At 37.4% G+C, this 16440-nt stretch overlaps 1 protein-coding gene across 1 annotated transcript in view; it reads left to right on the top strand.

The window, feature by feature from the left end:
• The window catches only part of Ubr3 (ubiquitin protein ligase E3 component n-recognin 3), a 145627-nt gene that overhangs the window by 95410 nt on the left and 33777 nt on the right, over positions 1 to 16440 (top strand). The window contains exons 24-28 of the mRNA XM_051184512.1: positions 3278 to 3366; positions 4918 to 5067; positions 8499 to 8632; positions 14168 to 14278; positions 15830 to 16030. Coding sequence (XP_051040469.1) covers positions 3278 to 3366; positions 4918 to 5067; positions 8499 to 8632; positions 14168 to 14278; positions 15830 to 16030 — 685 coding nt within the window. The remainder of the gene's footprint in view (positions 1 to 3277; positions 3367 to 4917; positions 5068 to 8498; positions 8633 to 14167; positions 14279 to 15829; positions 16031 to 16440) is intronic.

Genomic DNA, 16440 nt, shown 5'->3' with positions numbered 1-16440 from the left:
CAACAACAAAAACAAAAACAAAAAAAGTGTTAAGCTAATACTATAATATATACACAGAGGACCTGTGTTCTCCATCCCCTCAGGCTCTTACAATCTTTTTCTTCACTCTTCATTGGGGTTCCTTGAGCAGTGAAGGGAGGGAGGGATTTGATGGAAACCTCCAACTTAGACTCTCTTCACATAATGTCTGGAGGTGGGTGGGTCTCTGCATCTGTTCCCCATCTGTGCTGGAAGAATCATTTTATTGATTTTTGATTTTTAAAGACCAGTAGTGTTTGGTTTTACGCTACATCTCTAGGCTTTGTAGTCTCTGATTCTTGGTTACCTAAGCAGTGTTGGGTGTGGGTTCCTTCTCATGGAGTAGGCCTTAGGTCAAATCATACATTGATTGGTGACTCCCACATGTTTGTGCCATCATTGCTCTTGCATATTTTTCAGACAGACAGATTGTAGATCAGAGGTTTTGTGGCTTGGTTAGTGTCCATGTTTCTCTTCCAGTAACCTGCAGAGTATCTTCATGCACCAAATAGAACATATGGGTGAGGGCTCAATGTAGGTACCAGCTCAACTTCTCCATGTTCAGTGAGCTGTGTGGGTGTTGTCCTTTGCAATCTCCCACCCCCTTGCTGTCAGTCTACAGAGTTCCAGCCTTTTGCTTTAGCAACAGCCTGGGTTTGGGAATTTCCATGGGACATGGGAAACCTTGAGATCCAGTTGAGACTCCACATTCCCCATTAATAGGAGTCATTAGGATCAACTTCATAGATTCAAGGATTTTTCCACTGGTTGTTTCCATACAACCCCCAAAGGTCCCCCCTCAACCTAATTTTAGCTGTCTCTCTTTGCACTTTCTCCCTCCACCCCATCTTCCCCATATCCTATTCTCCACTCCCCGCTCCCATCCTTACCCATCCCCAGGGCACCCTTAAAATCTATTCTATTTATCTATCCCAAGGAGATCCCAGTGTCTTCCCCTAGACTCATCTTCTTTACATAACCTCTCTGGGTCTATGGATTATAGTTTGTTATGATTTAATTAGGCTAATAACTACTTACAAGAGAGTATGTGCCGGTATTTATCTTTGTGGTTCTAAATTACCTCACTCAGGATGATTTTTTTTTCTAGTTTCATCCATTTGCCTGCAAATTTCATGATGTCAGTTTTTAATAGCTGTGTAATATTCCATTGTATAAATGCACCACATTCTCATTATCTGTTCTTTGGTTGAGGAACATGTAAGTTGCTTACAGTTCTTTGCTATTATGATTAGAACTGCTATGAACATGGTTAAGCAAATGTTCTTGTGGTAGGATGGAGCATCCTTTGGGTATATGCCCAAGAGTGGGATTGCTGGGTCTTGAGGTAGATTGATTGCCAACTTTCTGAGGGATTATATTATTGATTTCCTAGTGGCTGTGAAGGCTTTCACTCCCACCAGCAGTGATAGATTGGTCCCCTTACTCCACATTCTCTCCAGCATAAGCTATTGCTTGTGTGAGTGATCCTAACCATGCTGACAGGTGTAAGATGGGACCTTAGAGTTGTTTTGATTTGCCTTTCCCTGATGGCCAAGGATGTTGAACATTTCTTTAGTGTTTCTCATCCATTTGAATTTCTACTAATTGAGAATTCTATTTAGTTCTGTACTCCTCTTTTTAATTAAGTTACTTGTTTTTTGGATACCTAATTTCTTGAGTTCTTTATATACTTTGGATATTAGTCCTCTATCAGATGTGGAGTTGGTAAAAAGAAAAAACAAGCAAACAACTTTTTTTTTCCATTTTATATGATGCTGTTTTGTCCTTTGCCTTACAGAATCATTTCAGTTTCATTTCTTGAGGTTCCATTTATTAATTGTTGATCTTAGCGCCTCCACTACTGGTGTACTACTCAGTCAGTCATTTCCTGTGCCAATGCATTCAAGGCTATTCCCCACTTTCTCTTCTGTCAGGTTCAGCATATTTGGTTTTGTTTTGAGGTCTTAGATATGCTTGTACTTGAGTTTTATGCAGGGTGATAAATACAGACTTATTTGCATTCTTCTACATGTAGATGTCCAGTTTGACCAGCATCATTTGTTGAAGTGATGTTGTCTTTTTTCCAGTGTGTATTTTTGGCTTCTTCATCAAAACTCAGGTGTTGATAAGTGTGTAAATTTATGTTTGGGTCTTCAATTCAATTCCATTCTTCAGTGTGTTTGTTTTTATGCCAATACTATGCGGTTTTTATTATTGTATCTCTGTAGTACAACTTGAAATCAGGAATAGTAGAACATCCTATTCTTACTTTCCAGGATTGTTTTAGCTATCCTGCGTTTTTTGTTTTTCCATATGAAGTTGAGACTTGTTCCTTCAAGGTCTGTAAAGAGTTTTGTTTGAATTTTGATGGGAATTGCGTTGAATCTGCAGATTGCTTTTGGTAGGATAGTCATTTTTACTGTGTTAATCCTCCTGATCCATGAGCATGAAAGAGCTCTCCATCTTCTGTTTTCTCTAATTTCTTTCTTCAAAGATTTGAAGTTCTTGTCATTACAAGTCTTTTATTTCCTTGATTAGACTTATACCAAGATATTTTATATTATTTGAGGCTATTGCGAAAGGTGTTGTTTCCCTGATTTTCTCAGTCCATTTGTCATTTATATAGAAGAGCTATTGATTTTTTTTTTAAATTTTTTTTTTCAGTTAATCTTGTATGCAGCCACTTTGCTGAAAGTGTCAAAGTTCCCTGGTAGAACTTTTAGAATTTTCTATCTGCCTCATTGTTTCATACTCTAGATTCTGCCTTTTATTTTTACTTATGCAAACAGTGGCTTTGAAGTCTTTTGGAAGGGATAGAATTGTTTCAGGGACATTCAAATCTTACATGTATTGCGGGGATAAATAAGAATCTGGGAAACGATAGTCTGATGGGTGTTTATTTGGGGAGAAATAACTTACACCAGAAACAGATGACCGCTGAAGGTTCCCATCCCAAGGATGCCTTAGGATCCTCTCTGTCTCCGACCAGGAAGCAAGAGAGTGAGCTGGTGTCCCGGACTTCAGATCTAGTCCATGTCTCTCTCCCCCCCCCCCCCCGGTCACTCCTGCACCTATGCCCATGCCCTAATGGGCGCAGTCAATGCAATAGGTATGGGTGGGGTGGGTATATCACTACATGCATGATTTTTAATATGTAGAATAGGAAACAGGTTGTATACCATTCATACATCATATAATCATGAAAGGCAGTAGATTAGTGTTGAACACACCATTTACTTAAAATTTCATTTCTCTTTAGGCGACAAAAGGCTAGAGAAAGACAGCAGAAGTTGCTTGCAGAGTTTGCCTCTCGACAGAAAAGCTTCATGGAAACTGCAATGGATGTTGGTAAGTCAAAATTCTAGCTTGGAACTTTCACAATTAGTTATTATATATAGGGATAACTGGCTCTAAATAGTCAGATAATTTACAGTCTTTATTTAAACAGTAGAGTAATGAAGTGATCAGTATAATTATTTAAATATTGTGTGTGCACATGGGTACAGGTGAGCTGATACCACAGTACATGTGGAGGTCAGAAGACAACTATATGGAGTCCTTCTCTACTTCTACCATGTGTGTTCCAGGGATGGAACTCAGGTTGTCAGGCTTGGGGGCAAATACCCTTCTTAGCCACTGGACCATCTTGTCTACCTTGGATCAGATCTTTAGCTATTTTTGTTGTAGAACAAAGGTAATAGTTATGAAGAGCCCTCTTTGTTCTCTATAAATGTGCCCCTCACATGTGTCAGGTCTGTCAGTAAGTGTTTGATCAATTATTTTGATGCTCTTCTCTGAAATTAGCCTAAGATCCTTATAATGATTGGTTTAGAACATTTTGGGGGTGTTTTTGTGCCATTACATTAGTATTTCTAAAAAAATCATGCATTCCCCTTTTAATTCAATTCATATTGGCTTTAGGATTTTTTATAATGAGAAGGAATACCATTTTTCTATATAATGTTAGAGCTAAGCATAGTCTTTTAAAAATACACTTATGCTTTCCCTTCCCGCTTCCCCTTTAACTTTTCTATAATATAGTTCCTCTTCTACTTTCATTTCACCGTCTTTTATTATTTCCTACATATATGAGAAAATACTTAATGCTTTTCTTTTTGTGTCTGCTGGTGTTTCCTTATTTCTTGTTGTTAATGGTATATTAACAGACCACTGTTATTTTCTGTATTCTGTTTATTAATACATAACATGAGAATATACAGTTATTTCCTTATATAAACATTGATGACTATTATTTGAGAGATATTACCAAAACAGAGAATTAGGAAGCAGTTTTCCTTGTATTTTCCCCTAGTATATACTACTACCAATTTTCAAAGAGTTGCTCTCTTATAAATTTCTTCCCTTCAGAACCTCAAAGAATATTAAAACAAACGATCTATTTGTTCTTTAAAATGTAATTAAAATTTTTTCTTCCATAGTTTTTAAAAAAGATTTTTAATGTATGTGTATGAATGCTTTATTTGCATGTATGCCTGTAGGCCAGAAGTGGGTATCAGATCCCATCCATTACAGATGGTTGTGAGCCGCCATGTGGTTGTTGGGAATTGAACTTAGGACCTCTGGAAGAACAGCCAATTCTCTTAATCACTGAGCCATCTCTCTAGCTCCTTATATAGATGTTTTTGATTTTTGGTATCAGTTTTTATCTGTAATTGGTACAATACCAAAATATTGACTCATGTATTACTCAAAGTTGTTTTTATCAATTTCATAGTTTTGGTCTTAGAGCTAACATTTTACTAGAATAATGGTCTTACTAGTTGTGTTATGGTACAACTTTGTTACTCTTTACCTTAAAAAGTATTTGAAATAGATCTTTGGGGGGAGAGTTTACTGAAAAGGAACTATTCTTCTAAGAGTTACAGTTTTCCATTCCAGATTCTCCTGAAAATGATATTCCTATGGAAATTACCGCAACAGAACCACAGGTTTCTGAGGCTGTGTATGACTGTGTCATTTGTGGACAGAGTGGTCCTTCCTCTGAAGACAGACCTACAGGACTGGTTGTACTGTTGCAAGCATCATCAGGTGAATTAGAGAAACTTTTTGATAGAAACAGAATTTTAGAACATTTAGAAACCTGTAACAAAGAGATAAGTATGTATTAAATGAGAGCTAAGATTCGAGTCCTTTTTCTGGTTAGTTTAATGTTCTAAAATATACAACCCTCTTAAGTGTATCATTGTTGTTCTTTTAAATATTCTAATTGCATGTGCATGTTCTGTCAGCTCTACTTTGGTTTCTTGGGTTCCTAAATGGCATGCAGATGTAGTTCTTGATACAGCATGTGGATTGCTGTTTGCCAATCTGTCTTTTAAAATATTTTAAAACTTAGAAGAATTTGTCTGAATGTTATCCTTCCTTTGCATTCTCAGGTGTTTTTGAAATAGTAATAGTTCTTAGACAATCTAGTTTTGATGGATTTAGTCCTCCTATAACAGGATATATGAAGAAATTAATCTGAAAAGAACTGTATATCTAGATTTTAAACCAAGTACAAACACACAGGCAAAGATGGAGGATGGAATGGGAAAGAGGTTTATATATTATTGAAACTGAGTAAATACTAATTCAAAGTTCACTATTACAAAGTGAACATGTTAATTCTATCCTTCAGGTAACCACAAAAACATCCTTCTCAGCAAAATAGTAAATAATAATAATAATAATAATAATAATAATAATAATAATATCATCCATATTAAAAGAAATGGAAAGGAACTCAAAATCCCACACTAGAAAACTTAATTATGATAGAGGGTAGTAATGAATGAATGAAGGAACAAATAGAAAGCAGCATAATTTCAGAATCAAATTCCTTGTCAGTAATCACTTGAAATACAATGAATTTTATTTTCTTCTTAGAAGGTAGAGATTGACAAATTTTAAAGTGTGATGATACTATATGCTATGGGTAAGAATTTTACTTTAGGACTGGGGAGATGACTCAGTGGTTAAGAGCACTGTCTGGTTCTCCATGGGACCCAGTACCTGGTTGAATTCCCAGCACCCACATGGCAGCTCATAACTGTCAATTACTCCAATTCCAGGTGATCTGACATCCTTACCCAGACATGCATGCAGGCAAAACACCAATGCATATAAAGTAAAAATAAGTCATTTTTTAAAAATAAAAATAAATTCACTTTAGACTTATACAAGTAGTTTAAAGTGAAAGGCTTGAACTCAGGCTGCAGCTCAATTGGTAGAATGCATGCTTACATGCACAGAACTTGGAGTTGGATGTATAAATAGGAGGTGATGGTGTATACCTATAATCTCAGCACTCAGGAGACATGGAGGCAGGAAGATCAGAACCCCTGCCAGCAAAGTACAGGATTCTCTTGAATATTGAAAAATTAATACCAAGCATCTGAAACTTGTCAAAAATATACAGAGGAAGGAACATTTTCAAAAATACTATTGGAGGTTAATATTCCTTTGATAAATAAGTACTAGAATGCATTACCAAGTTAGATGCAAGAGCCTTCATCAAAATTATAGCGAGTGAATTTGGGAGTGTATTAAGAGGATTGTATGTTGTGTGTTTTGTTGCAAGCATCCCCTTGATGCTTTCTTTTATTTCCATAGTTAACTCTAAATCTCTCCAAAACCCAGGTGCTCTGTGATATACCTTAATTCCCATCCTCCTAAGCAGCTCTTCCCATGCAAATTAATTGGGGAAAAAAAAAAAAAAAAAAAACCATTCTTATTTCAATGATACATTAAAAGAAACATACATAAACTGGTGCAGTGGTTTTTTTTTTTTTTTTTTTTTTTTGGGAAGTGTATGTACTGTGTGATATTCTTGTCTGTGTAGTCTTTCTTTTGGTTTTTGATGTTTTATACTTATAAAATTATAGCATTAGTTCTTTTCTCTCCTGTCATATTTCTGTCTGTCTTCCAAATTTTTTTTCTTGTTGTTTTGTGTCTAAAGAAAATTAAATATCTTTTACCTGCTACCAGTTGTTCCCATGTCACCACATTTGATACTTTGTGCCCTCAGAAAACACACACATGTATAGGCATGTGAGTGTAAACATCCTTTTCCAGAAGGAAATCAGGGACACTTCCTTATATAATAATAGTACTTCTATCATACTCAGTCAATTTAATATTAGTATTATATGTTGTGTCTTTATTCAAATTCTTCCAATTATCTTAATTTTGTGGGTTGTTTATCTGACTAGTAATTATGATGTTTTGGTACATGTATATATTGTAGAGTGAGTATGTACAGCTGATAAACCTTTCACCTCACCTACCCGTCATTTCTTTGTGGTAGGAACCAGTAGTATCTTGTGTGGCATGTATCTCTTCTCCTTAGGGGTGATTTGTGTGGCTCTCCTTTAATTTAGAACAGTCTCATGGAGCCTTTCTCCAGGTTGGCTGTTCCATACACTGAACATATGGATTTGTGTGACTGTTTTCTTACTGTGAGGTTCAGAGTAAACATTTTGGAGAAGGATCTTATACAGCATGTTCCTTCTGATGCATTAGAGTGCTCCATCCTAGGCCGTGCCTATCACTTGGGGGCAAGGAACACATTGAGACTTTACCCCATTGGCCTTTTGTCTTTTACTGGGTGCTTCTTGCTGAGTCTGTAAATGTAATATGTGACACTGGCATCATTCTTTCTGATGCTAAACTTTATAATTTGACCTGTCCAAATTTCCCTAGGCCCTTAGAGGTTACCTCCTTCAGTGATGTCACATGTCACTCAGGCTCACCTCATGCTTCTCCCCAGCCTTGGACACATTGCTTTCTCCAAGCAGCTCTGCTTCCTTTTAATAGTGTGTTTAAAAATGAGGGAGGTTGACATGGAAAAGTCATTGTTCCTAGGGTGTGTGTGTGTGTGTGTGTGTCAGACATAGGACATCATCCATCATGCACTGATACTTATATTTCATTTGCATTTATTGTGAGGGTCTCATTTTGTAGCCCTGACTGACCTGGATCTCACAGAGATTCTTCTGCCTCTACCTCTTAAGTGCTGAGATCAAAGAAATGTGCCACCACATCTCAATATTATTTTAATAGTAAACTGTCATATTTGGGGCTTTACGTATAAACTAGACAAATAAAACACTATTCTTATTGGGATAGAAGCTTTACATAGTTCTGGCTGTTCTGAAATTCACTCACCACATAGAGCAGGCTTGCCTCAAACTCACAGAGATCTGATTGCTTCTGTCTTCCAAGTGCTGGGATTAAAGGTGTGTGCCACCAGGCTTGGCATCCACTCTTGGTTTTTTTTTTTTTTTTTTTTTTTTTTTTTTTGGGTCTTTAGAATATTTTAGTAAGAGAGTTAAACATTGATACTTAAATAGAATTCAGTTTTTGACATTTAAAACATTTCAAAAATTTGAAATCTATTGTTGATTGTTGTGGTGAAAAACCTGGGTTGTTGTTTAGGTCTTTGTGCTATTTAATGAACTTTTGTCTCTGTTGTTACTTAGTTTTAGGTCAGTGCCGAGACAATTCTGAGCCAAAAAAGTTACCAATCACAGAGGAGGAACAGATTTACCCTTGGGACACGTGTGCAGCCGTTCATGATGTGAGGCTTTCTTCATTGCAGCGTTATTTTAAAGATGTAAGCATTTTTATTAGCAAACAATTTCAACTTGTTTATTTTTAATGGTGCAAGGGATTGACTGAGCTATATCCCTAGCACTTGGATGATGTGCATCTGTCTGTCTGTCTTCTGCCTGCTTGCCTGCCTCTACCCCCCCGCCCCACACACATATATATTTTATGTGTATGTCTGTTTTGCCTGAATGTATCTAAACACACTATGTGTGTGCCCTTGGAGGTCATAAGATCTGGAGTTATGGGTGGTTGTGAGACACCATGTGGTCTGGGAACTGAACCTGGGTTCTCTATAAGAGCAACAAGTTCTCCTAACATTTGAGCCATCTCTCTAGCCCCTTGTATAGTAATTTTAATGTCATTATTGATAATGATTTGCCTCCAGAATTTTATATTATTTTCTTCTATTAAAATGGCATTCTGACTTCAAACCATGAAGTTTAGTAGAAAAATATAACTAATTAATGTGTGGGTAACAACATATTAGAAATCTGTTAATAAAAACATCATGCATCTGGGCAGTGGTGGTATACACCTTCAATCCCAGGACTTGGGAGGCAGAGTCAGGTCTATAGAGCCAAGTTCCAAGACAGCCAGGGCTACACAGAAACCAAACTAACCAAACCAAACCAAACCAAACCAAACTAAACATCTAGCAGTAAGTGTGATATGCGTTTTAAATGCTGTTTCTTGTGAAGTCTACATAATTTACTTTAATGAAATAGTAAGTATTAATTCTTAAAATAATTTACATAGTATGTGAATATTTTATGTAAGTTGTTACTACCACCTTTTACTTTTGTGTAAAGGTACATAATAGAATTTCCATGTGTCACTTTTAAAATGTGACAGAGACTGTCTTCTCTCACTTCCTATGAGCTTGGTCAATTATTATTTTTCAGCCTCTTTGCAATTGTAAGCTCAAGCACTCAGTAGTGTCCCAAGACTTTAAAAGTCAACTGAACAGCAGCAGCATTGTTAACTTATTTTTAAGATCACTAGAGAACTTCTCTGCCATGGCTACTATCTCCAGCACTAAGAGAAAAAAAAGCTGTGTCAATTTTGATTTTGATTTTTTTTTTTTTTTTTTTTTTTGGAGGAGTTAAGCTCTCCTTTCTTTTTAGATTGAACCTAATAAATTCTGAATTAGATTAAACATATAATAGTTTAAAATACTTATAAAGTAAAGCATTATTTTAGTTAACTGTAGATTATTGTTTTGATTGCTTTCCAAATAGATCATTTTTGCCTGTGAAGCTGTTGATTAAGATGTATGATGTCAGTAGCGCAGGCACAATACACATTACTTTTTATAGTCAGCAATAACGGATGAGGTGATAAGATGAGTCCAAGCAGTTTGTTTCCACAGTCCATGAAGTGAGGTTTCTGATGGCTTCAGGAGAGATTTATGGTTCTAGCTAGGGAGGCATTATGTATATCAGAATGAACACTAGTCCAGCGGGGGGGAGGGGGGGGGAAGCACTTGTTCTTGTTCTGATCTTGCCATTTCTGAGCTATGTATGTATGTTTGGCCAAACATACTAAACCTCAATTTCCTTATCCGCAAAGGGTTTGAACAGTCTTTTCTACTGTAGCCTTCTAGGCTAGGTCAGCGAAAATGTGAAGTGAACTTTATAATATTTAAGGTGTCTAATTAGGACATCTCATATTAGTCCTTATAATGCAATTTGGATAAGATAATGGAGGGTAATGGTTCTGTTTATTTTCAGAGTTTCCTAAGTGAATTTATGGTTATTTTTAATGTATTATGTTTATATATTTTATTAATATCTGTATTATTAATGTGTATGAGAGCATACCATGATGTGTGTGTGGTGAGGCATGCAGATAATGATGTGTTTGTAAAGGTCAGAGGGAAACTTTAGAGTCTATTCTTCTCCCCTAAAGAATATATTTTTTTAAAGATTTATTTTGTTTTAGCTGTATGAGTGTCTTAGTTATTTTTCTATTGCCGTGAAGAGGCATGACCCTTCAGGCAAGCTGGCTAGCTAGACACAAACACCATGCATCATACATGCAAAAAAGAAAGGTTCTATTTGACCTTGGTATTTACCTTTATGCATTTAATTTAAAGTGATTCAAATAAAATGCAAAGTATTATAATAAAAATGCATCTAATTAGGTGGCAATAAGTTGTACAAAGCATGGTGCTAGAAAGATGGATGAGTGCTTGCTGGACCTGAATTTAGTTCCCAGCACACATAGCAGGTGGCCTCTGATTCCAGCTCCAAAAATTGAATAACCTTCTTCTGGCCACCATGACTGTCTGTACACATGTGACACATACACATTCATAGACTCACATACATAAATAAAAATAAATATTCAAAAACTTGTACCCAAAAAGATCTTAACATAATATTACCAACAGAATTTTCTTTGAAAATTTTTATTTGAGGACTGGAGAGGCAGCTAAGCAGTTAAGAGCATTGGCTTCTCTTCCAGAGGACCCAGGTTTAATGGCCAGATACACATGGCAGCTTACCACTATGTATTCCAATGCTAGGAGATCTGACACATTCTTGTGACTTCTGCAGGCTCCAGGCACACATGTGGCCACTGTACCTGCCTGACTTTTTTGTGATCCTGGGGATCTGAACTGTGGTCTTCAGTGGTTGGACTTGAACGGCTGAGCCATATCCCAGTCCTGAAAGTTTGTTTTGTTTTGTTTTTAAATTCAATCAAAATATAACACTATGATAATTATGAGGAAAAGAGATTTAATAAAGGAAAATTGATTGGGTATCTCTTTCTAAGCCAAAATAATGCATTTCAAGATAAAGTGTTTTGTTTGTTTTTAAAGAAAAGGCTCTGAACTGACCTGACTGTTGTGTTCCTGTATTAATGACTATTAGATTTTTCTTCTGATAGCATGAGTTTTGTGTACTTCCATAGTAGGTTTATGATGTGTCCTGAACTATGTGTCTTTGAAGATCAGGGCCATATAGGGTTTTTTATTCTCCCTCAGGGTTAGTTAGTCCCTGGTCTATGGGGTATAGATGCTTCCTGGATTTCTTACCAAATGGCTTTAATGTAGAGGGCAGGAGCTTAGGCTAGAACAGACTTCATGGGCAGAAGAATTACTTAAGTGGCAATGATATAGATCATAGAATAAGGCTGTACATGTTATAGAATTTACGTACAGAAATGGTGTTATGTAAAATAGCATATGTGTTCACTGCAGAAACACATGGCAAATGTGCCACAGTGGGAACCTGAGCCTTGGAATTAGATTTGGACTCAGCCTGTGTGGCTTATAACTTAATGACCATAATAGTGTTTTATGTTTGTCTCTGTATGGGGTTTTCACAAATACTGGCTTTTTGAAGACAGTGGTAACAGTTCAATGAGTGGACATAGTTGATATCTCTCTAAAATATTTTTTGTGCTTTTGATTCTAGCAAACTCAAATAAGACCTTGTTACATAAGAGAAGAGTTACTACTGTATTCAGTTTTTAAGCTAACTGTTGACCAGGCACTGGTGGCATACCTGTAATTCTAGCACTTTGAAGGTAGAGGCATGAGGGTCCTGGAAGAACAGACTGGGCTACATGAGACCCTGTCTCAAATGTACTTAGTGAACAAACAAAACAACTAGCTCTAAAAGTTACTAAAAGTTGAGATTACTAACCCCAACCCCCTCCTGTTTTTTGTTTGTTTGTTTGTTTTGTTTTGTTTTGTTTTTTTTTGTTTTTGAGACAGGGTTTCTCTGTAGTTTTGGGGCCTGCCTGGATCTCACTTAGTATACCAGGCTGGCCTTGAACTCACAGAGATCCTCCTCAGATCCTCCTGCCTCTGCCTCCCCAGTGCTGGGATTAAAGGCATATGCCACCACCATCTGGCTACTCCCATTTTTATGGTAATGTGTTGAAAAGAACAGTATGCTTATTAACCGACTAATCACTGACTCTGAATGCTCTAGCCCTCAAATCTGCTTCTATTTTAAGGGTCTCCAAAAACATAAGCAGAGATGAGTAGGTCTCCTGTTGTTTTTCTGATCTGTAACAGTAAAACCTTGCTTACTTGCTGTGAGTGTTTGGTTCATGCTTCTGCACACCTTTTTATCTAGGGAGGCATTTTTCGGTTTGTGTTGTGTTGTGTGTGTGTGTGTGTGTGTGTGTGTGTGTGTGTGTGTGTCTGTGTCTGTCTGTCTGTATGTGTGTGTGTGAGTGTGGGAGTAATGTACATAACCTTCATTTGTGAGGAGGTCAAATTTCGGGAGAGTCAGTTGTCTCCTTTCCATTTTGGGTTCTGGTGACTGAGCTCTGGTCCTCACAATTGCATGACAAATGCTTTTTTACCTGCTGAGCCATCCTGCCAGCTCCTGTGCAATATTTTCAACTTTCATATTCTCATGAAGAATTTTAATTGACTATTGGAACATTGTATTTAAAGAACATTTAGGTTACCATGTGTTATGATATGTATGTAAATCTCTTTCCAACATAAAAATATATTTACACTATATTTTAAGCATGTAGAAACTTTTTATGACAGCTGTTAAATGTTTCATCGTGTGACCATCACTCGTGTTGTCCTTTGTGCCTCATATAACTCTGCCTGGTTCATTTCTACGAATCCTCCAGGTTGAATTCAGGCTTAGTTCCAAATGCTGTTTGGCTAATCATATGATAAAAAATGAGAAAGAGGAAAAGGAGAAAGGGAGGGAGCAGCCAGGATTATGGGATAGATGAAATTACGAACTAATTTCATAGGCGGCACAGTTTCAATGACAAGAGAATAGCATTCCCTTGAGGAGGACAGACATTGAAGGGGCTGGTAAACAAAGGAAGTGTAAGAAAAACAGCAGAAGGAAACTTAAGAGAGATTGACATTATGTAAGTTAGAGGGAGGTCTGTGTTCCAAAAAAGAAACTGTTGATGTCAGAAAATAAGAGTTTAGTGACAATATAGTACATATCAAGTGATTGACAACAGTGTAGTTCACACTGCGTGTATGTGCACTTGTGCACATGTGGTCCATAGGATGATGCTGAGTGCCTTCCTCAGTCACTCTCTACCTCAGTTTCTCATTGGACCTGGAGCTCTTCTATTCAGTTGAGCTCCCGGGGTCTATCTGCCTATACCTATCTTCCCAGTGTAGGTAAGATGTGTACCGATGTACCTACCTTTGACCTGGGTACTGAGTCTGAACTCAAGTCCTTGTGTTTTTATAGAAGGCACTTTATGGACAGAGCCACTCTTCCAGCCCCTGAACTATAATATTGAGAGCCTATATGTTATAGGATAGAAAAAATATTATCCATATTCTCTTTTATTATAAGCATAGTTATTTGGAAACTAAAACGTACAGTATTCTAATTTTAAATCTCTTGCTTTAGAATTGTCTAGTCATATGTTAATTTATATCATAAAATTACAAGCTGTATCTGTGCATGAAAAAATGGCAGGTTTGGTTGAAAGTATTTCTTGGATGTATTTCAATATGTTCATAATAACTTTTTATGTTAATAATTCTTTAAAGTTAATTTTCTTTTGCCCTTTTGTTTCTTTGAAGAGTTCTTGCCTTTTGGCAGTATCAATTGGCTGGGAAGGAGGTGTTTATGTACAAACTTGTGGCCACACATTACACATAGATTGCCATAAATCCTATATGGAATCATTACGGGTAAGTTGATTAACTGATCACTCATGTTCAGTCACTAGCTAGGATTTGATTATTGTATTTGATGTTCTTGAGTATCACTTGGCATTAATTCTGCCTTCATTATTCCCACTGATATTTTGTGTGTGCTCTCCTTTTTTTTCAAGACCATTTCTCTTTCAAATAGCCCTGGCTGCCCTAGAACTCACTTTGTAGATCAGGCTGGCCTTTAATTCACCAAGACCTGCCTGCCTCTGTCTCCCAACTTCTGGAATTAAAGGTGTGTGATAGCACTGCCTGGCATGTGTATGCCTTCTTTTGACTTAACTTTTGTGATTGCTTTCAATACTGATTTCCTTACTCTAATTTATTTACTATCTCCTTAAAATGTAAATCTGGTGACATGTGTCAGTGGTTTACCAATACTTTCTTGTTTTCCTCTTGGTAGAATGAAGCTTACTCTCTGAATGCCATTCATGTATTCCATGATCTGAGCTTGCCTGTTGTCAAGCTAATAGTTCTTAAGCTCATTACACATTTCAGCAACTATTAAGGTTCTAGAGTATTATAGACTCTATGATGAATCTTGGGAATACACCAATAAATAAAACAGGTCTTTGCAAGAATTTTGGGTTTATTAGTTACTTTTCTCATTGTATAATGATATGCCTGACAAAAAACAATAGGAGGAAGCTAAGAAGGAAAGGAAGGAAGAAAGGTAGGAAAGAGAGATTTCTTTGGCTCACAGTTTGAGAGTACAGTCTAGCATGGCAGTGAAGGAAGACATGGTGGGCAGGAGCATAAGGTAATGGTCACATTGACCCACAAAGCAAAGAGAGATGAGTGCCAGTACCCTGCTTGTTTTCTTCTCTTTGTTCAGTCTGGAACTCTAGTCTGTGGAGTGGTGCTCCCTTTTAGAGTGGGGGCTCTCCATCTCAGTTGAGTCGATTTAGAAATGCCATCAGAAGCATGCCTAGAGGTCTGTCTTTTAGATGATTCTACATCAATCAAGTTGTCAATCAAAGTAACCACCCATTGTACATTTGATGAACAAGAGTCCTAACTATTTTAAGGTATACACAGGGTCATAGTGACCATCTACAGTGTGTCAGAATATTTGATGAACTAAGGTACTTTTGTGTCATTATATCTACAGCTGTATATCTGAGAACTAGTTAGAAATTAGATTGTAAGGGTTTTGTGATCCATATAAACAATTGAGACTTTACATAGCTTCCCCAGAGAAAGATATTCAAGGTTTGCATACAGAGAAAACATGCGGTATTACTTAGGAAAAAGGGTGGTGTCTTGTATGTGATTATGGCACATTGCTGTATCATAAGAAGTGCTTCAAGTGGGGTGGTGGTGGGACATGCCTTTCATCCAGCACTCGGGAGGCAGGGGCAGGTGGATCTGTGAGTTCGAGGCCAGCCTGGTCTACAGAGCGAGTTCTAGGACAGCCAGGGCTGTTACACAGAAAAACCTTGTATATGTTTACTGTAAAATCTAGTAGTGTAATTTTTGTTTACTTCAAATGTATGTGTCAGATATCTACATGTTTATTTCATCTTTCAGAATGACCAGGTTCTTCAGGGCTTCTCAGTGGACAAAGGGGAATTCACATGTCCCCTCTGTAGACAGTTTGCTAACAGTGTTCTTCCATGCTATCCTGGAAGCAATGTGGAAAATAACCTTTGGCAACGTCCTAGTAACAAAAGCACACAAGACCTCATCAAGGAAGTGGAGGAGCTGCAGGGACGGCCGGGAGCTTTCCCAGTAAGCATCAGTGTAAGGCAGAAATATCCTGGTTAACTTATTAACTTAGTTTGCTTTTCGGTTCTCTCCCTCCCTCCCTCCCTCCCTCCCTCCCTCCCTCCCTCCCTCCCTCCCTCCCTCCCTCCCTCCCTCCCTTCTTTCCTACCCCCTCCTTTCCTTCCTCCATCCCTCCCTCCCTCCTTCCTTCCTTCTTTCCTCCTTCCCTCCTTCCCTCCCTCCCTCAGTCCCTCCCTCCCTCCATCCCTTCCTCCCTCCCCATCTCTTTCCTGCTAACTACACTCTTTTCTTTTTCTTTTTCCTCTAAATTACCCTGGGCCTTTATATAGTTAGTAGAAATTGATTTTTAGAGATTTTTGATTTGCCTTTGTGCTTATTAAAAGCAGAATGAAAATATACAGGAAATTATCAGA

The sequence above is a fragment of the Phodopus roborovskii genome, unplaced genomic scaffold (genome assembly GCF_943737965.1).
Source record: "Phodopus roborovskii unplaced genomic scaffold, PHOROB, whole genome shotgun sequence".
Classification (NCBI taxonomy): domain Eukaryota; kingdom Metazoa; phylum Chordata; class Mammalia; order Rodentia; family Cricetidae; genus Phodopus; species Phodopus roborovskii.
This window is presented reverse-complemented; position numbering and strand designations above follow the sequence as displayed.